Genomic DNA, 22293 nt, shown 5'->3' with positions numbered 1-22293 from the left:
TTTAAAAATTGTTCTTCTGGTACTTTGGATACCTATCTGGAGTAATGAGCGTGCCGCTTTTAATCAGGATGTCATCATTGACTGCTTGCTGTGTAACAGATGTCTAGATATTCCATGGTTGTCTTATATCAAACATACTTACAAAATCCATTAGTTTGGCAATCCTACTTCCATTTGCAAGCAGGACATTAGTATAAGACTTTATTTTTTGAGGTAAAACGTCTCGAATGAGAACAAACTGAATTGTGTAAGCCCAGTATTTGCCATTGGGTGATGTTACAAACTATGGTGGTCATTATGACCCTGGCGGTATTACAACCGCAGGGCCAAAACGACGGGAGCACCGCCAACAGGCTGGCGGTGCCTCCCGGCATATTATGACCGCGGCGGTATTACCGCCACAATGGCCCCGGCGGATGTAATCCGCCAGGGCAGCGCTGCCCAGGGAATTACGACTCCCCGACCGCCAGCCTTTTTCTGGCGGTCTGAACCGCCAGGAAAAGGCTGGCGGTACGGGGAGTTGTGGGGCCCCTGGGGGCCCCTGCACTGCCCATGCCACTGGCATGGGCAGTGCAGGGGCCCCCTGACAGGGCCCCATGCTGCTTTTCGCTGTCTGCTGTGCTCCATTTGGAGCCGGCTCCCATGTTGCGGCCCACATCCCCACTGGGCCGGCAGGCGGAAACTTGGTTTCCGCTCGCCGGCCCAGCGGGGATATCCAAATGGGCACCACGGGAGTGCAGCCGCATTGGCGGCCGCACAGCGGTTACAGCTTCCGCCGCCCGCCAATGTTGTAATGACCCCCTATGTCTATTATTCAGGCTTCGGTCAGGCACTATTCGATACTTGTGTTTTCTCCTTGGTTAATACAACATTTCCACTTTCGACATTTGCCCTTGCGATGATTCTTCCAAACAGACGTTGTTGCTTTTCATGTTTTTTTTTTTTTTTTCATTTTATGAATTTTACATGAGGAGTTTCTTATTTCCCCTTTTAAAACAAATGAATTTTATAAGTTGTGCCTTTGCTTCACATGTTTTATAATTATTGGGGATGGTGAGGTTCACCTCACGGTTGAGTCTTCTTAAATACATTGTGTGTTGCCGTAATTCAATGTATGATTGACTATTTATGTAATGATTTGTCTTACTGTTTTTAATATTGATGATTATATATCTTATGATTGAATACAGTTTTTGATTGATTTATTGATAGTGAGTAGAGGAATATAAGAACTCATGAGGACGAAAAGACTTTGACAAGAGGGACGCATTAAAAACTAAGATGATTACATGCTATCTGTAGAGAGGTTGCATTCATGCAGATGATGCACACTATTATGTGCCTTATCTGAAAAAAGTGATAACAGCAAGGAGAGAAATGATTATTTAAGTAAAAGAAACATGCCAGTTGAGGCAATAGGTGGAAACAGTATCTCCAGTTGCCCATCAAAATATTCACTAGTCATTTCTCATATTAGAGATGCTGCAACTCCTACAAGCTGTTATCAGATCAGAAGTAGCTTATGGTTTCTATTGATGATCGTATACGTCTTTATCATGAAATAAACCTTGGGGCATACCTGTCTATTGTTGATACATTTCACTTTGTCCTTAAATATTATCAGTGTTTGTAGCCAGACATAGTTCATGATGTAGTGCTTCCATTGATTCATTGTGAAGACACTGTAAGTGGTTAAGGATTGGGAATGTATAGTGAACATCTAAGTGTAATTCATAAGAGGCATGTTCTCTGCAATAAAAGATGCACTGAGAGAAACAAGGATTGAAAGCATACACGTGCATCCTTCAAGTAGACTTATTTACTTCAAAGCAGACAGGCGTTTTTTTTCAGGCAGTGCTACACATCTCCCATCATCATTCAACCCTCCTGGAGATAGTTAGCTTAATTAATGTATACAAATGACGCCTTGTTTTTGTGCCACTGCCCACGATTTTATTCTGGTTTGTGTTCTTTTGTGGAATCACTGTCAGATAGTTTCATGATAATGGGTGAGATTGACAGATGTTATTTTCACTTTTCTACAGTTCCATCTGTTTTCCTTATTTTGTATCCATTTTATACAATTTGCATGATTGAAACCCTACTGTCTCTCTGTAAATGCTAATAATGTTCAAATAATGTATTTAATTATTTTTTGAAGGCTAAAGGAAACCTTTTACCCTGAAATTCCAAATCCACAGAACAGCAAGGCACTGCAGTTTGAAAACAGTATCAGTGAGGTAATAATTTTCATTGTACTCTAAATATTTTCATGTATTGGTAGGACATTGATATATTTCATGCAGTTATTTTGGTTAAAGCGTAGTTTTTTTTTTTGTGGGAATAAAAAGTGGAAGATTGATAGCACTGCTTTTTCCATGCTAGAAGTAAAGCACTGGAATTAGAAGCAAGTTTTCAACTTGTAGTCAGTCCACAGAGTAGAGTGTGTGCAGTGATAACTACAGAAATGTGTTTCTAGTCACCAGTTGAAGGACAGAAGCATCTACTTGACGTGTTTTTATTTGTCTTAGACACAAAATGGATAATTCAAACAGTCAGTTGGGAATACCTTCACATTTGAAGTGAGCACTTTTGGTAAACATGTGCTCCTATGATTAAAATTGCTTAACTGATTTCACGCAATAAGATCGGTGCTATTGAAAAGCAGACTGAACACCAACACCACTGATTTATGGGCTACAACTGAAGGTTCGCGAATTCCACTCTCTCCCGTCTTTTTTTTGCTTCACTTCATTCCTCCATCTCTCTCCCTCCCTTTAAAGAAAGTCCAGTTGTGATTCACGTCAGGAACAGTAGAGGCAGGGACCATAGGGAGGAGAGGAGGGGAAAGAGAGGCAGATGTTGAAGCGAGGAGATGGTTGTAAGGAAGGCAGGGGGAGAGCTAGAGGAGAACACGAGTTCTAAGCTGAAATCTCTATTTTGACGCTTGTTTCCAGAGCTTAGAATGCCGTTCAATATTTGATTATTGACCACATTGCATATATTATGAGTGGCCGATTAGAAAGGGATATTCCCATTCATTTGGTAATGTAAATGTCTTGAAAACTACAATTGGTTGTCCTGTTATGGTAATCCATATTGTTATGTTTTGGGATTTTACCCCATGTTCACCAGGGAAATGCATGTTGTCAAAAGCATATTGAAGGGTAATGCTTAAAAGGCTAGAATTTGGTACACGCAGTACAAAATTACAGCAGACAGTTATTATGATATAGAACTTAAATGCCCACTTTCTGAAGTCCTGAAGCGATTAAAGAAGCCAAGTAGTAGAGGCAAGTCACTTACATAGGGTTTTTACCATCTGCCTGTGATATCCTACTTTGGATACTTTGGTTCAAAAACCTATAATATCATGCACAGTAAAACATGTCTCTTGTGTTTCGCCTTTCTAAGTCACTAAGCTGAGTAGAAAATTAAGCTTTTAATTCTGATTTCCCAGTGAACGTTTCTGCTTTTGTCATTGTTGCGATATATTTTACATTTGCCCCCTCCATATCCAAATTAAGCTCATTCAGGAGATGCACCTAGTAAGCAGGAGAAAGACCTTTCTTTGGGTACTCTATTCGAGGTACGATCTTCAATATCTGACTTGTTGCCAGTAACTGCTAAATTAGAATTTGATTTTGAAACTGCAGGAGGGCGGTTTATATTGCTCCCCTCTGTTCATCAGACTGTAAATTTTTCCATACTGACTCTGTTTTCTGCCTCTTCTAGTATGGTGGGACTCATCTCAGAAACAATGCTTCTTGTTAACTCTTTCGATATATACAGTTTCAGAAGCTACACTCTCATATTCAACAAGGTTCTAGATCATGAGTCTCAACCTTACCCTCAATAACCCTTTCTGGTGAAGTAATATTGCCTTGTCAGTCACTGGTTTCTAATAGACCATTCTAACTGCAGATTCCCCAATTTTTGAATTCCCCCAATTCTGCAGTAGCTCCTGCACACGGATCCGTAGCGCAATCGGGTTCTGCGTCACATCAACACCTCCTCCAGCCATGACCAAACACAGCCACATATGGGCATCACCCCTGCATGCTGATGTTGCTTCCCCTTTTTCTCCCTGTATGGGGTCCTGCTTTTTTTGGGGGAAAAACATTTTCTAACACAGTGTGTTAGTGATGCCCCGCCCCCCCTCCCCCCCAAAAGATAACAGATTACAAACTGTGCTTCAGCTGCCAGAAGGAGATGTAAATCACTGATCTGCACAAGGTTTGCCTTTGGTGCTTGAGGTCTGAACATAACTTCTGTGTGATGTGTTTGATTCGAGTCCTGGAGCCAATGCATCCAAAGTTTTCATTGTCGCCTCCAAAGCAAACTGAGGCCTTGAAATAGGACATGCTGCAATTGTTTATAGCAGGTCCAGTTCCCTGTAGCGCCTCTTTGGGCCTTATGGATCCATAGGAGGCTCCATTTGGAATACCGCTGGTGGATCCTTCCCTGGGACCATCTGACACTGTTTGGCCTCAGTCTGGCCTACCATGCTCCGCACACGCCTTAGTGCCTCCACAACGGGTCATACAATTGGCCCAAAATCTGCACCAGTTTTTCATCCCACACTTTTGATCTCATATCCAGAGCAGACTTTAGCTTGATCCAATTGCATGTTGTAGGAAAATTGCTCCTTATTGCAGTTACCCCCCCACCCCCAATTTGTGCCTGATATTGATGCTGACTTGACTAAGAGTGTGCTAGGACCCTGCTAACCAGGCCCCAGCATCAGTGTTCTTTCACTAAAAATGTACAGTTGTTTCCACAATTGGCACACCCCTGGCACCCAGATAAGTTCCTTGTAAAAGGTACCAGTGGTACCAAGGGCCCTAAGGGCTGCAGCATGTGTTGTACCACTCTAAGGGACCCCTCACCTAACACATGCATGCACACTGTCATTGCAGATTGTGTGTGTTGGTGGGGAAAAAAATGCAAAGTCGACATGGCATCCCCCTCAGGATGCCATGCCCACAAAACACTGCCTGTGGCATAGATAAGTCCCCCCTCTAGCAGGCCTTAAAGCCCTAAGGCAGGGTGCACTATACCACAGGTGTGGGCATAGCTGCATGACCAATATGCCCCTACAGTGTCCATTCTTAGACTTTGTAAGTACAGTGTGGCCATATTAAGTATATGGTCTGGGGGTTTGTCAAAACAAACTCCAAAGTACCATAATAGCTACACTGAATACTTGGAAGTTTGGTATCAAACTTCTCAGAATAATAAACCCACACTGATGCCAGTGCTGGATTTATTATAAGATGCACACAGAGGGCATCTTAGAGATGCCCCCTATATTTGACCTAATCCTTCAGTGTAGGACTGACTGGTCTGTGCCAGCCTGCCACTGAGAGGCGAGTTTCTGACCCCCTGAAGTGAGAGCCTTTGTGCTCTCTGAGGCCAGAAACAAAGCCTGCACTGGGTGGAGGTACCTCACACTTCCCCTCCACAGGAACTGTAACACCTAGCAGTGAGCCTCAAAGGCTCAGGCTTCATGTTACAATGCCCCAAGGCACTCCAGCTAGTGGAGATGGCTGCCCCACCCCAGACACAGCCCCCACTTTTTGGCAGAAAGTCCAGGGAGATAATGAGAAAAACAAGGAGGAGTCACCCCCTCAGCCAGGTCCACCCCTAAGGTGACCAGACCTGAAGTGACCCACTCGTTGGAAAATCCTCCATCTTGTTTTGGAGGATTTAGCCCAATAGGAATATGGATGTGCTCGCCCTCCCTGAGGGGAGGGAGCACAAGGAGGGTATAGCCACCCTCAAGGACAGTAGCCATTGGCTACTGCCCTGTGACCCTAACACAACCCCTAAATTCAGTATTTAGGGGCGACCCTGAACCCAGAACTTTAGATTCCTGATGACCTACCAAGAAGAAGGACTGCTGACCTGAAAACCCCGCAGAGAAGAAGGAAGACGTCAACTGCTTTGGCTCCAGCCCTACAGGCCTGTCTCCTGATTCAAAGAACCTGCAACAGGGACGCATCCTGCGGGCCAAGCGTCCTGTGCTGACTCAGAGGACTGCCTTGTAACTCCGAAGGACCAAAAAACTCAGTGGACAGCGGCTCTGTCCAAAGCAACAAGAAACCATCGTTAAAGGGACTGCCACCTCACTCCTGAAGCGTGAGTCCCCACCACTCTGCACCTGATGCCCCTGTCCCGTGTCCAGAGAAACCAACGCCGCAGAGAGGACCCCCAGGCGATTCCAACAACGTGTCCATCCTGAGCCAACGTCCCTGCACCCCCACAACAACGCCTGCAGAGGGAAACCAGAGGACCCCCCTGACCGCAACTGCCTGGTAACAAAAAACCCGACGCCTGGAAGAAGCACTGCACATGCAGCCCCAAGGCCCGTGAGGAACCAACTACCGGTGCAGCAGTGACCAGCAGGCAGCACTCACCCTTGCCCAGTCAGTGGCTGGCCCGAGAAGCCCACCTGTGCCCCGAGGACGCAGGTACTTACCTGCTAGCAGACTGAAACCGGAGCATCCCTAGTCTCCATAGGTGCCTATGTTATTTGGGCCCCTCTTTGACCTCTGCACCTGCCCGGCCCTGTGTTGCTGGTGCTGGGTGTTTGGGGTTAACTTGAACCCCCAACAGTGGGCTGCCTATGCCCCGGAGACTGAACTTGTAAGTGCTTTACTTACCTCAAAAACTAACCTGTGCTTACCTCCCCCAGGAACTGTTGAATTTTGCAGTGTCCACTTTTAAAATAGCTCATTGCCATTTAATGCCAAACTGTGTACATTACTGTTTTGATTCAATGTCCTATCTATACCTATGCAAAGTACCTTACATTTAATGCCATTACCTGCAATTTGAATCTTCTGGTTCTAAAATAAATTAAGAAAATATCATGTTTTCTATATAAAAACCTATTGACCTGGAGTTAAGTTATTGAGTGTGTGTTCTCATTTATTGCCTGTGTGTGTACAACAAATGCTTAACACTACCCTCTGATAAGCCTAACTGCTGGACCACACTACCACAAATAGAGCATTAGTATTATCTATTATTACCTCTGTCAAGCCTCTTGGGGAACCCCTGGATCCTGTGCACACTATCTCTCACTTTGAGATAGTATGCACAGAGCCAGCTTCCTACATGTCATGCTGTGAGATAAAAAATGAGCAATGTGTGGTTTTGGAAGACTCCTACTGTTTCCCCCTGCCTTGTTGGCAATATTAGCAAATGTCTTGGGCCTTGGTTTGCTCGGAGTCTGACACCATCCTTGGGCTTGATCCATTACCCACATTGATGATGATATGGTCCAGCTTCTCACCCCTCCCTTTATAATTATAATGATGAAGGCCTGTAATGGCTTTGTAGAATGATCGTAGCATTGACCATTTTCACAACTCCTTAAACTAAACATAATTCTCCTGTTGGTCCTCCAACTGAGGAAAATGCCTCCTTTGTGGTGGTGGTATGCAAGACTGTGGAGGTCTTGGATTTGCAGTTGCCTACGGTAGATGCCAAGGTAAATAAATGAAAATAAATTCTTCAATCTGCACTATTTACTCTAAGACCTCTGTGCTACTTAATGTGGCCCTTATAGGCTTTCTTTCTATAGCATGGTCTAAACCTTGCTCTTGTCCACTGGTGAGCCAGCTAATTTTATGTCCCACGGCCCATTCCCAGGAAACCCTCTTCTTGCCTCTGCACCTGACTCTAGAAATTAATTTGTTGCAGGCTTCCACTAGCAAGATTAACCCTAATGCCTTTCAAATGGTTCTGCTGCACAGGAAATCCAAGAGGATTGATTCTTTGCGTAAAAGCATGTTGTCATCATCCAGTTTCACCCTCAAGTTCTTTGGAACATGAGGAGTGACATTTTGCCTGCCCCTCCTAAGGATTTCATACATTCTTTCCCATAACCATGATATGGGATGGGAATGATTTCATACATTCTTTCCCATAACCATGATATGGCTAAGAACATACTTAGGGTCAGCCTGGATGCCCCACATTTTGTCGCTTCTACCATTGTCACCAGTGTGGTGATTCATCACCTCAGCTGAATGCGTGCTTCTGGTTTTTCCAGTGATGTCCAAGCTTCTTTAATGGATATACCATTTGATGGAACCAGGATCTTAGGTGAAAAAGGAGACTTAATTCTAGACTTGAGTCTAGAGTTTGCTAAAGACCACACGTATATCGTAAGCCTTTTGGGGCTTCTTTCCCCACTCGTCTGCTTTACCAGCAGTACCAAAAGTTCCAGAGCTATTTGATAGGCCTTGCTACAGCAGCCCTCACAACCTGTTTGGAAGATTGTCCAGCCTTTTAACAGCTCCAAAGAACGGAGAGGTAGCAGAGGCCATGGCCACCAGCAATATGCCTTCCTCCTCCTCTATTGTTGCGATTGCCATCAAGAAACGTTAGCTAATCCAGGTTTTTACTGCCTGTTTGAATGCTGTTATTTCATATCATCAGTGGGTCCTTCAGGTTGTTGAAGTTGGTTATACTCTCCTTTTTGTGTCCCTCCATTCCCATGTTCTTCTAGTTATACACCAGTGGGTCAAGATACTATCCTCTACATGGAAGTTCAGTTTCTGTTTCCCAAGGGTATGATCAAGGTTGCACCCAAGGCTGAAAAGGGCACAGAATGCTATTCCTGATAATTCCTGGTTCCCAAGAAGTATGATGGAATTGAGCACAACCTTAAATTCCAGATTGCTGAACACCTTTCTAAGGAAGGACAAGTTCAGAATGCTGATGCTGCCAGGTCTTGTCAACTGTGGATCATAGAGACTCAATGGTGTCCTTGGAGTTACAAAACATGTACTTTGATGTGCCAATCCTGCAGCACACAGGCATTACCTTTTGTTTATGGCCGCGATGGAGCTCTATGAGTTCACTTATTCATGTACCTTGGCAATTGGCCTTCAAAGGCAGCATCATGTCAGCTAGTTTCAGACCATCTGTAGGTGATAATCTCATTGCCTTCCACCCTGGGGTTTTCCATCAATTAGCTGAAATCCCACCTTTGCCCTCACAGATTACCTTTGTTGGGGCCTTCACGGGCAAGCCTTTTTGCCCATGCAGCAAGTCAAGGGCATTCAAGCAATGATCCCAATAGTTCAGACTTGAACTTTTGTTCTGGCCTGCTTGGTTTGGAAGCTTAGTTTCCTGGCCTTGTATCTGTTGGTGCATGCAGGCTCTGCACTGCAAGCTTCGGCTAAGTCGACTGAGCACTGGGAGTGCTTTTTGAACAAAATCCACGTCTCGGCAGAGGTGGGATGGGATATTTTGGTGGTGCTTAACAGATGCCAATCTGACTTGTGGCTGACCATTCGTGTTACTTCATCCATATCTCACAGTGGTGATGGATATGTGGACTCTGGGCTTAGGGGGCCAACTGGACAGTGTAAAGATTAGAGGACTTTGGTCTTTGATGTAACAGCAGCATCATATCACTATTCTGCAGCTGACTGATTCTCATCAAGGACATGTTTGTCCAGGTCCTGGTACTGCAACAAGCCTATTGTGATGCATTTTTGAAAGGGCTTAAATATGTATTTTAACCTGCGCCTTTTCTTATGGTCCAGTAGGACCTTTATATGGTGGTTACATTTTTGATGTGCTCTCCTTTTGAGCCCTTGTACAGTTGTTCCATTAGGTTATTGACTCTGAAAATGTTTTTCCTTATTACAATTAGATGTGTGCTTTGAGTCTGTGAGCTTCAGGTACTGTCTGTGCAACTGCTATACTCCACCTTCTGTCTTGACAAGTTTGTGCTTAGAAGTAGGGCATCTTTTCTTCTTAAAGTGATGCTGACCTTCCATGTCCGGCAGCCCATAGCAATCTCCATGTGTTTTTGTGGATCCACCGCATCCCTGTAAGGGGGAGGAAAGACTACAGCGCTGAATTCCAAATGGGCCATTCATCTGTGCATTGATAGGACTAAGGAGAACCGGGTGGGCGAGGCCATCCAGAAGTAGACCTTAATATGGTGGATTGTCCTTTGTATCAAGTTATGTTATGGCCAAGGAAGAGTCTATTTGATGGTCTTCGGGCTCATTCTGCCAGTGCAAACACTGCTGTTGCAGCTTTTGCTAGGGGGTTCCTTTTATGAAACCCACTTCTCAGACCCACCTCCTTGGTATGGGTACTGCTTTGGCATTGATTAAAATAGTGAAGAATCTGATTAGAAGTAATCTTCAGTAGCGATCTCCTTGGTGGATATTCTATATAACTGCAGATTTCTCATCACTCTTTTTAGGCAGAGCACAATATGGCACTGGGATCGAATTATGGTACTATTAGTAATCCAGGGAAGACTTTCCAAACAGATCTGAGATTTCAGTTGCAGCCCAGAATATGAATTAGTTTGGGATGATGTGCTATTGGTAGAGTGAATGGGTATGGTCCTATGTTAAGTCAGTGTATTAACTTCAGTATATTGTGGGGTGAGTATTCTTCGGGTTTGAAAGTGAACCCAGAGGTCTGTCCCAAATTGCTTTTATATCTTATAGGAGCTCATGCTTGTTTATCGCCCACCAGAATTACATGTGTGTTAGATGATTAGTGGTGGTAAGTACTGTTGAGAGCTGAAATAACCATGGAATGGCATGTTGTGGTTGTGTAGTATACCTGCTAGGAGCAGTGTCTTAATGGTGTCTGTTGGATGTGCATATCTTAGTGGAGGGTCTCAGAGTTGTACAATAATTAAAAATTTGGCATACTGCATGGTGATTGTCAGGGTCTAATGTTTTGCCCTTTTTGAGATCCATTCGCATTATGTACTTTTCCAGGGAATTGTGAATGTCCCTACTAAAAACTGTTTTTCTTCCTTTACATTCTTGCTCCAACTTAGTTTCATGACTTAACATTTCTAGATATTTACTTTATGTGACCCCATATTTTGTACTCCCAAAATGTTTCTGATTTCCATGATCGACATCAGTGTCTGTCTCAGTGATCAGTGACTTGTAACATATTAAATGTTCCCTTTACCTTGTTTTTGAAAGTGACTTGTCTTGCTGCACCTGTTTAGGTGCCGGAGCTTTCAATTGCTGAAATATGTTTTCTGTGTTTGTGTTATTTAACAGTAAAGACTAAACATAATTTCATTTTTTGTTACATTTCAGGGTAATCCTTCCCTTAAAACATTGGAGATGAATCCTTGCACTCCCAATAGTGTAGAAGTGGTGGAAACCCTGTCAACTATACCGAAGATAGTGGATACTGAACTTACATCACCAGTTGCATACAGTGATGAGCTTGGAGATAATTTGATTGAAGATGACACTGACTCGGAAAGTGAAAATCATGTTGTTGTGTCCTACTGCCCACCCATTATTGAGGAGGAGATGTGTAACCTGGGAGCAGACGACAATGCAGATGCTTCTCAAATAATCTATCTTGACATTCAATCAATGTACCAACCTCAAACAAAGGCCAGCAGTGAAACCGATGTCGACTTGGAGGACATTGCGGGCTACAAGCCACAAATGCAACTGCCTATTAATACTGTGAATATGGATGGGCATTTGCCTGCTGAGGAAGGCATAGACCAAACAGCAGGTTATAAGCCTCAAGTGAATGTAAATAATTGGAACGCAGACTCTCCAGGCTCACCAACATCAGCTGCAAGTTATGGTGAAAATGCCTCTTTTGGCAGCCCATGTTCAGTTAATTCTAGACATTTCTTGATTCCCCCAGAGGATGAAAAGGACTCGCTCAAACCCACCCATGTCGGATGGTCTTTCACCTCCCTTTTTCAAACCAAACCTGATGAGTAGCTTCTGGAAGAGCCTTGTTTGCTTCATCTTCAAACTGCTGCCCAAGTGTGCAGTCTTCCTCGTGTTGCAAAGACAGCAACAGAGTTTATTGCTACAAGAGGCCCACTGAATATTTCAGAAGGATGGCTGTTACCACACTTGTTACAGTTTTAGTATTCATTTCTAGGAATTTAAGATCCACGTCCAATAAACCTGTTTCTGGAATGGTTTCTCTGAATTCATGAAAATGATGACATTTAGTTTTAGCCAAAGAATGTTTTCGATCTTAGCTACTCTTTCATTGTAGGCGTCACTTTGATAGGTGAACATATCTAGGGCCTCTCTGTTTAAATTGTATCGTAGGCATGCATGCTTTAAAATGGTCAATAGACTATTGTATAAAAATGTGACAGAACATAGCAGTAAGCTATGCCCAGCTACCATCAAAAGCTGTCCTGGATAGATGCCTGCCTCACTCTTTAAAGTGCTATATACTTTGTTTTTGCAGGTCTGACACCCTCAAAATATCACCTTCTTCTCTAGGGATAATGCTGCAAAGTCCTTGGGTCTTCCATTATTCGAAGTTATGAGGAAAGTCATCCTTTACTTTTTTTTTATGAAATGAAGCAGATGAAATATTGTACCTCAGGGTTCTCATTTGTATGAAATTGTGAAGGTTTTAGACTATTTAGTCAAACACAGAGTGATTATGCTTAGCGATATAAAAGGGATGAGCATGCGCTCTTGTTTTTTTGTTTTGTTTTCTGTTCTCGTTCCTCAGACACCTGTAAACTGTGTTGCTTTTTCACCACACAGTTGTTACTATTCATATAAGTTTTGAGCCCCATTTGAATCGAGTACAGTGTGGTTTGGTACCAAGGGTATAAAGACACAGTTGTTGCATTAAAATGAGTGGTAATAGGCTTGAAGAAATTGTGAACGCTGATAGGATGGATTTCTTTGTCATTCATGCAGAATTCTAATGAACTCAAGGCGAATTACTTCTTCTTCGCCCCAAATCAGCACGCTCAAAACCCTTCAAATTACAGATGTCTGGGGCATGGCTCACCTCCATCAAAAGATACCTATACCCTGCCTTTTTGGGATGCCAAGACTCTGCAGAGAGAAACGTGCCTGCCACAGCTTCTTAACAGTGGCCATGAAACTTCTAAACTTTCTGTGTGGTGAATAGTCTGCAGCGCTTGCCTCTGAGCTCTAGCGTGTTCTAAGCATCTTCCGTGTTTGGTATTGCTTGCCTCTGTTTTTATTCCTACATAGCTTTCTTCCTGGACACTCTGAAACAGATGTTCGCACCTGCATGACCTATATGACTTGGATAGGTTTTAGGCATTTTTATCTTCTTTCCAAAAATCAGAAATGGTTGCTAGCTATTTATACTTAACCCCAGATGCTGTGTCAGTGGAGACTTTAGTAGTTAAAACTTCCAGATTCGTTCAGAAGAATGCTATGTGCAAGGTAGCCATGTATACAGTAGGTTATTGAACAAAAAAAAATGTAAACAGAGATATTGTTTGGAAACTGCCTACGGAGATGCCATACTATGCACTTAATAGTTCTTCTTCCACTATGCATCAGTATGCCATTGCATTTGCTAATTGGTCATTAGTGATTTGACCGGGCGTGGTATGTAACTTCCAGAGACAGCATGGCATTGTTTTAAAAATAATTAACTTTAAATAAGTAGTTTATTTTTAACTTGCTTTAATTGAGCTATTTTTGATGTGTTATCATGCACACTGTTACCAATATATTCTGTGACCACTCCCTGCCCCCACACTGTGGAAACCAGAGTTGAGTGTTATTGTGATACAAGAATTAACCTCCTAGATGGTCACTTAAAGGTCTGAATGTCGATGACTTGAGGACTGCATTTTGAACTCTGAAAATATGTGTCTTCGAGACGGGCCCAGTCAAATGAAATTCCAGAAAACTGTGTGTGAGGTCTCACACAATGCAGGGAAAATGTGTGTTGTACCAAATATATTATAGTCTTCCTTTCATGAATACCGAAGTGCGCTTGATATCTGCATCTTTTTATGTGATAGCAATGTTCTTGTTCCTACATTATAATAAGATCCTTCTTGGCTAACAGTATAGTCGGCCTCACATACATTGCACCTTTACAGTGTCCAGACTTCATGTAATGAGCTAACTGTTTTGTACAAAAAAGTACATGTGCTTACATTGGATATTTGCCTTGGCAGCTGTGATTGTAGTTGGTTTTCAAATGTTTGGATAAGGCTGGAAGTGAACACCCATCTCCATAAAATCCATCTAGGTTATACAACTGGGATGTTTGTGCCAATCAGGGTCCAATCATATGTGATATTTTTTATAAGATTATGGTCCAGATGTATGAAATTCTAAATTTGTGACTCACAAATAGCGACACAATAGAAAACGCTGTTTCCAAGTCGCCAATTTGTATGTACAAAGCCAGCTATTTCGTAATAGCGATTTCTTCAGAGTAGAAATCGTAATTAGGAAATCGGTATCTAGGAAATGAGTAAAATGCAATTTCCTAACAGGGGGCCAGGTAAGGTGTGACGATCCAGGAGTACAAGGCATATGCACTGTCACCTTTGGAGCATGAGAGGGAAAACCATATGGTCAGTTCACATGTATACTCCTGGCCAGTGCATTCATTGATTTTGAGATCCCCTTACCTAGCAGGAACTCATCGCCATATTCCCCATGTGCCAGTCAGTTATGTCCTCTACTGTGCCAGAATGTGAATGAGCCATGTGTGCTGCGTGGGGTCGTAGCCACAAGGTCAGTAATGACACAGGAGGTGTCACACACCAGCTGCACATTCAGTGAGTGTGCTCTTCCTGTAAATGTATTCTGATGCTGACAGGAGACATATGACAATATGTGTTGCCATCCACTTAGCCAATAACATTGAGGAACTGTGCCACACTATAGAAATTAAGTTTTGTCTGCTGCAATGTTTGTAGGGGTATTTGGAAAATACATGTGTTGGTTCAGCTCAACAACAATTACATCCAGGAACTTGTGATGGAACCTTGATAAATGCGCTCTGACACCCCCTCTACAACTGCTATGACTGGCTGGGAACTCCTTGATGCAAGGAGATGTAGGCAACATACCTGCACAGGGGGAAGTATGACGTTGCTGCTTCATGTAGGGGCAAGTAACTGGGGTTCTATATCAACTATCAGGACAAGTATGACCTGACTAGTCAGTCTGTACTTGTCTATTATCTCCTCCTCTGGTGGGTTGAAGAGGGTACCCTCACCCTAAGTATCCTCGCCTGCCTCCTCCTCCGCCTGTCCCTCAGAGCCTAAATCCTCATCCTCCTCTCTAGGATATATATTGCCACATTGTGAAAGAGCCAGATGCACTTTGGGCTCTTTTTATAGATTACACATAGTTACCACCTGTTTTGTCAGTGGTAATTGCGTTTCTTAACAGGCCATTTTTTGCCTAGTCGCAAATAGGAAATCTTTAGTGTATGTGGTTGCAGTTCGCAAATAGGTAATCGCTAATAGCGAGGAAATCGCTAATAGCGATTCCCTATTTTAGTGATTTCCAAAATGCAATTCCTACAGGGTAGCAATCGCATTTTGCGACCACGTTTTTGGCATTCGTACATACTGAATGCAGATTTTGCATTTCTTAACCGCCCTAAATAGCAATTCAGTCTGTTAAGAAATGCAAAATCGTTTGTACATCGGGGCCTGATTCTCCATAGAGGGCTGTAGGATTCGTTTGTCATTTATGCCCATTTTATCAAATAAATCACAGACTACTGCATAGAAAGGTGTGTGCACTCAAAGTTTCTAAGACGAATTTGTTAAATATATCTGTACATTTTATTCATCCTATCTACATCATCGTCACACCTGTGGATTTATTTATATTTCAAAATTGTTATCATAAGTAAAACGATAACTTCATTTTATAAGTCTCAAATTAATGCAAGTAGGAAAAATAGTTTCTGAAACTCTTTCATATACTACTTAAAAACATATATTTGCCTTATTTCTGGCACATATGATGCATGGCAATTAGTTAGTTAGTCTAATGCAGCAGGTGCAGAGAGTCTGAGTACAGTCTAGTTCATACTTAACCCTATAAGTTTTGTCTGTAATATTGCCACGGCTGTAGGTGTCCTGTAACGGGGATAGCAGTGCTGCTGTTCTGCCTATTAAAATGTTATACTATAAATGGTTCATGCCAATGAACTAACCTCGTTTTAGAGCTCCCTTATTGCAGTAGATGGGGAGCATTAATCTTTAAATGAGCCATAACCATCGTATCCAGGACTTGGTGGGTGACCCACTGGTGATCAAGGCACTGAAAGTAGGCACTTCTCTCACATAGGCAGCCACATCTGAAAATCTATCATCTGCCTGCTCTTAGCATTTTTATAAAATATTCCTTTTAGTGGTACTTTCTGGTATCTGCTACAAAGAAGGTCCCTCAGATAAATTTTTGTTCACATCAAGTTATTTCATATTGCTCTGCAATAAGATTCTTTCTATTCAGGTTGTTTCAGTGTGTATGCTTAAGTTTTTTTACACAAATGAAGACATTATGCAAGCATTGTCTCTTTTTTCAATAAGCTCAGTTTGTTCTGAAAGCTGTCGTTTTTAAATTGTTTCGTATGAATTGTTTTAAGTTGTATTTGTAAGTGTTTGCCCTTGTTTCTACACAATGAACCTTTTAGCCCTCAATGGAAATAAATACACTAAGGGGTTGATTTACAGATGGTTGTATGATGGAACCGTGCATGTCGGAACAATGCATGCCTTAAGGCGGTCGGAACCACAACCGCATTGTTTACCCTGCATGTCTATATTATGCATGGCTTTACAACGAATTTCATTGTAAAAGCATGCCTAGTAAAGGCACATGGGGAAACGCATGCAATGCGGCATGCGTCGTTCTGTCATGCAACCCCTCCACCCGCTCTGAGGCCCAAAACTACCCGCCCCTGATTCCTAAACTATCCCGACTTCCCCACCTGCCCTGAGCTGTTAAAGAAAAAACAATCCCCACCCTCCCACCCCGCCCTATAAACTAAAGTACCCCAACCCCCCACCCGCCATGAACCCTAAAAAAAAAAAAATACCCCGGACCACCACCCCTGGTCTTAAAACCTGAACTGTCCCAACACTCCCAACCTGCCCTGCGCACTAAACAAAAAAATAATCTATCCCGAAGGGCTCCTAAAAACTAAACTACCCTGACCCCCCCACCCAGCCTGAGCCCTAAAAAAAAAAAAAACTACTGACCCCCCTACCCCTAAAAAATAAACTACCTCAACACACCCCGCCCACCCTGAGCCCTAAAACCTTCCCCCCAATAAGTAAACTACCCTGACCCCCAACCCTAAGCCCTGAAAAGAAAAAATAAATACCCTGACCCCTACCCCACCACTAAAAACAGAATCACCTCGAGCCCCCCACCCTCCCGAGCCCTAAACAAAATCCTGTCCCTAAAAGTACCCCAACACCCCCACACACCCTAAATCTAAATCCACCCCACCGCTAAAAATGACCCATCAACCCTGCCCCAACCCCACTTGCCTCACAGCGTCCTCTCCCGATTCTTCCTTCTCTTCTCTCCTCCCGCCCTTCTTTAAACCTTTTCCCACCCTTTTAAAAATAAACTACCCCGTCTCCCACTATAAGTCCTAAATAATAAAAATACCCAAACCCCCTCACTCCCGCCCCTAAAATAAAGAAAAATAGCACAACCCCCCACCCTAAGCCTTTCAAAAAAGATACCTAAACCGCCACCCCTTAAAAAAAAGAGACCACCCCGATACCCCACCCACCCCAATCCCTTAATCCACCTCCCCACCCCGCCACAGTCCCACTTACTTCACTGCATCCTCTGCATCCTCTCCCGAAGCAAGTGCATTGAAAAACATGTGAATTCCATTGAAGTCCTCTGCGGTTTGGTAATGGATGAAATTTGCATTGCATATCCCTCGCGTTGCTCTGAAGCGCCCACTCTTTTCATGGTCTTATCATAATGACACTCATGCCCAACATTCCCAAAAAAAATTCACAGTTTTTTAGATTATGCAGTTTTTGTGCATTAGGCATATAAATATGACCAACACTAGGTTTTAAAAAATATACCATTATGACTTTGTGAATTGTTAAAAAAATATAAAAGTACAGATTACACACTTTAAAGTGCACATCTAACTTGCATAATGAAAAGCTTCTTGAATGGGCTGTTAATCAATGTCATCAATATACTTACAGGCACTACATATTTTGAACCTGGTGTTGAACACTACTTGTATGTATTTAATCACTTTTTTGACACATAAGCTATAACTAGATTGTTTTATGTATTGAACACATAAGTGATATGGCTGCTTAGCATCTCCAGCCTATCTAGTTAATTTTGTGAAAGTATTTTTTGTTTATTAATGTTTTAAGGGTATTAATCAGGAAACACTATTGAGACGTTTATTCTAAAAGTGTGCTGCATTAGTGGTGCTGTATATATACACACAATCCTGTTTAGTATTGCTTATTCAACTTAAGTGTATTATTTGTTTCAATAACCACTGTACATTCCAATTATAAATCACTGTTTAATGTTATCAACCTTTTTTTAGTTGTAGCTTGTTCAATGTATAAATATATTACTGAGCACTATATGTGCCAGCATCTCTTGTGCTATCTTTAAAATCCATCTCATATGCTGAGTGCATAGACATTGTTTGCCTAAAACAGTAATAATTACAACCAATTTGTTATCCATATGATACATGCAAATGTGGTAATGATTTGATATCCTTTGTCATTGGTGGATTATTCTTAAAGTACCTGCATTCATTTGCAAACATATTTTGGCAAAATACTGTATGGCTTATTGTTAACTTTGACTTGTCACAACCTAATTTACTGATATCTTAAATTCAAATCACTCTAAGTGTTCTGATTTTTGCATTATTCCTTGAAATCTTGCATATCACAAATTATCAATGGTAACTTAGTAATATTGTGTATAAAATATCAATGCCATATCAACCTTTTGGTTTTAGTATTTAATTTGACAATGTTTCCAAGAATTAAATATAGAACTGTTTATTAGTCATCTGCATCAATGATAATTGCCAACTATATTTGTTTCAAGCCTATTCAACCAACAGTAATGCATAGCATCATGCATAAAATCAAAACCATCCCTATGCTCTATAAGTATTGATTATTACAGGCAGCTATATTGACATGTAAAACAAACCTAATTATTGAGCAGCATAATAAAATTCATGAATTATCATTTATAGAATTTAAAGTGAATTAAATGAATGTAAGCTTTATGGATTGCAGGTCAGCATAGATGTAGCTCAGCATTTGTTGTTATAGCATTGTATATAAATTAACACCCTTATAGAATATCAATCAGTTATACATCTTTTTGCTGGTTTCAAAATTAGTCTTTTGATGTGAATAAAATGCTAACTATCAAGGTGTTTGAATGCATTGCAATATGTACACCTGCGATTCCCCCACGTATCCTAAAATAAATAAATGCCAATCTGTTGGGCATCATATAAAAGGTTTTTGTATTACTGTTACATAAAATGTAATATTCCTGCAGCAACATTATTTGTCCATTGACTGATATGATTGGGATTTTCCGAAGACTTCACAAAGAAAAGAAAGCAGAGGTCTATGCCTTTTGTTGTGGAGTAGAAGCTAGCACATATCACATCTTATACCCAATTTAACAAAATGTATACTGTGAAATGTTTTGTTTGTGTAACACTGACTGTGATGTAATCCATTTATCTTGTGAGTCTACAGTAGTGTCTTTGTGGGGTAAGGCAGGATATGCAATCCTTACTGGGGGATATGTAATGAGGAGCATCTAATGCTAATATATATGTGTTGTGAAGGAATTTGTACATATCAACATGATAATAAAGGCAGCACTATGCTTGCAGGATGGGGTGTTAAGGTGTCAACACTGAGACATTCTCATGTTTTCGAGCTACGTTTTTCCAAACAGTTTTCACAGCTTAACATCATAAAGCTTTGGTAAGCTTTTAATATTGTCACAAATTGTATACCTGTTTATAGTAAACAGTTAGTCACAAATGGTGCAAAGAAAGTGCTTAATGCATGAGAAGATGTATGACGTGAAGTCAATGCTTGTTGTTCCAATGCAAAATATGGATCTCTTTACTGGAACCCAGTATGTTTACCTTAGAAATACATCAATAAAATAAGCTTCTTAGCACAATCTTAATCATGCATGCTCAAACACTGGATTGTTCCAATTTTGATTGCTACAAATATCTATGCTACAAATCCAGAATATTATAATTGGTGAAGATACTACCTTGTGAAGTTCTTCTAAACTGAAGTTTCTGTTGTGTAATATCTAATGTATATCCTGTCTGACACATGCATGCCATAAGCCAGTGCTATACATTTGCCGTGATCATCAACAAATAAATATATTTTCTTACACACTAACACATTTTATGAACATGACTTTTCCTGTATTTTCCAATGAGCTGTTGTATGCACAATGTTTTGTCTATTGGTCAAATGTGTTTGGAGTTCAGAATGATGTGTTTTTTGACAAATTTTTATCTGGAAAAAATAATCGCTCTCATATGCAACCTTTAGAAGCGTGTTCAGCATTATCTAGATGACTCATGTTTTATTTGAAAATCCATTTTGTGATGCAAAAAGCAACATCTCAATTGTGTTCACATAACCTTTGCAAAACATTGATTATTCATCTTCAATTGGGGGTTTATTGCTGTCCAGGAAGCAACAATTAGACATTTGAGGACAAGGTAAACACATCCAGGATCCATATTGAAAGAACAGAGCTTTAACAGATCCCAGCATGTTGCAGGCCAGTTACCTTCAATACTAAACCTAAAACAGACCATAAACCTTAAAAGACCAGGACGACAGTAAAAGACTAGACTATCTTCCCAAACTTTTAACTTACATTTATAAAATGATTTACAACTACAAACACTAATTTAAATTTAATTTACTGGGGGTACGCCCCCCAACCACCTTTCCTGTTTTAATTAAATGTACAATAATAGCTATGTTTTTACATGGAGTTAACCCATTTCACTTAGTTATAATTAAAGGTGCAATAAAACTATTTTTTTATAGCATGTTTTGCTGTAGATACACATTCTCTGTATACTCCTGCCATCTAATTTTAACCCCAGACGTTGTAACTTGTTTTTGTTGAAAAAGTTAGTTCTGAGATATGCTGTGACTTCTCCTACAGTCCACGAATGAAAGAGGACACCTGGTTCTCTTCAGATTGTTTTCTGCCCTCAGATTCAGACATTTAGACTTTTTGCTCCTAGGCCGTCATGTTCTAACTAGCTTTTCAGTACCAACTCTTTGGCATTTTGGGACCAATGACTCAAAAGACAACTGGCAAACCTCTGCACAGCTGCTTCCTCTGTGACTCGCAGTCGATGACCCTTAGAGCCCCTTGACCCAAACTCCAGCACCAACCAGCAGTCACTAACCTTCAAGGAAATGCAGGTTGTTTCAATGTAGAATATCTATTAGAAGGTGTTAAGGAATGTATGCCTTTCCAATTCTGCCCTCTGAGTCATACCAAGTACCTGTGGTCAGACTAGCGCGCTGACACTTAATGCAACTTTGGGGTCACGTGTTGGTGCAAGAAGGCTCTTCAGTACCGAAGTGAGAGTCTGAGAGCATAATAAGATGCAGTGAGAAGCCTCGCCTCAAACCATCAAAATCTGTAGGCCACAAGACGCTCTCAATGTTGAGGAAGGAAAAAATGGTCCCTCTGGCTTTTTGCCGATGCAGGGTACTCCCAGCACTGAGGCCACCTCTTCCAACAAGGAGCTCGAGGAACCCAAGTGAAACCGTCCACCTCTCAGACCAAGACCATGGGCCCGATTAGGAATCTGGTGGTCTGTGCCACCAAAAGACCACTGTCTCCGCCAGGATCTCTGATCCCGATGGGATCATGCCGGTCGTGGTTATAATCAGCCACAGCGGGACTGAAGTCAACGCCGCTGTGCTGATTACAGCAATGTTCTCCACCAGCCTTTTCATGGCAGTTCAACTGCCATGAAAACGCTGGTGCAGAACAAGTGCAAGGGGCCACAGGGGTGACCCCTGCACTGCCCACTACATTGTCGTGGGCATTGCAGGGGCCCCCCTCCCCAGCACCGTCGGAATACGCATTGTCTGCCGAGTCCAGTGCCACTGCTCGTTTTCCACTGGGCTGACCCAGTGGAAAACTCATAATGGGGCACGCGGGGAGACTGCCAGCTCCAGTGCAGTCTCCTCACCGCAGGTTTGGGGGTCGGGTTTTCCGACTGCCAAACTCATAATCAGGCCCTAAGTCTAGGTCCTATGTTGGTACACAAAGGTCCAATAACAAAACCTCACTCTCAGAACACACCCAGGCCAAGGCAGAGCACAGCTTCTGTGGGAGTCAGTCATCAAGCTCCGAGCTAAGCCATAAAAGGCAACAATGTTTGGTCCTGGCTCTGACACCCCTCTCCTTT

General features: G+C 42.0%; 1 protein-coding gene across 12 annotated transcripts in view; it reads left to right on the top strand.

Annotated features, from left to right (window-relative positions):
* The window catches only part of LIFR (LIF receptor subunit alpha), a 478307-nt gene extending 458068 nt beyond the window's left edge, over window positions 1-20239 (top strand). For all 12 annotated transcript variants that reach the window (XM_069221314.1, XM_069221272.1, XM_069221277.1 and 9 more), the window contains 2 exons: window positions 2162-2240; window positions 11109-20239. In XM_069221314.1, the coding sequence (XP_069077415.1) occupies window positions 2162-2240; window positions 11109-11762 (733 nt within the window). In that variant the 3' untranslated portion in view covers window positions 11763-20239. The remainder of the gene's footprint in view (window positions 1-2161; window positions 2241-11108) is intronic.
* The last annotated feature ends 2054 nt before the right edge of the window (window positions 20240-22293 follow it).

Source organism: Pleurodeles waltl, chromosome 1_1 (assembly GCF_031143425.1).
Source record: "Pleurodeles waltl isolate 20211129_DDA chromosome 1_1, aPleWal1.hap1.20221129, whole genome shotgun sequence".
NCBI lineage: Eukaryota > Metazoa > Chordata > Amphibia > Caudata > Salamandridae > Pleurodeles > Pleurodeles waltl.
This window is presented reverse-complemented; position numbering and strand designations above follow the sequence as displayed.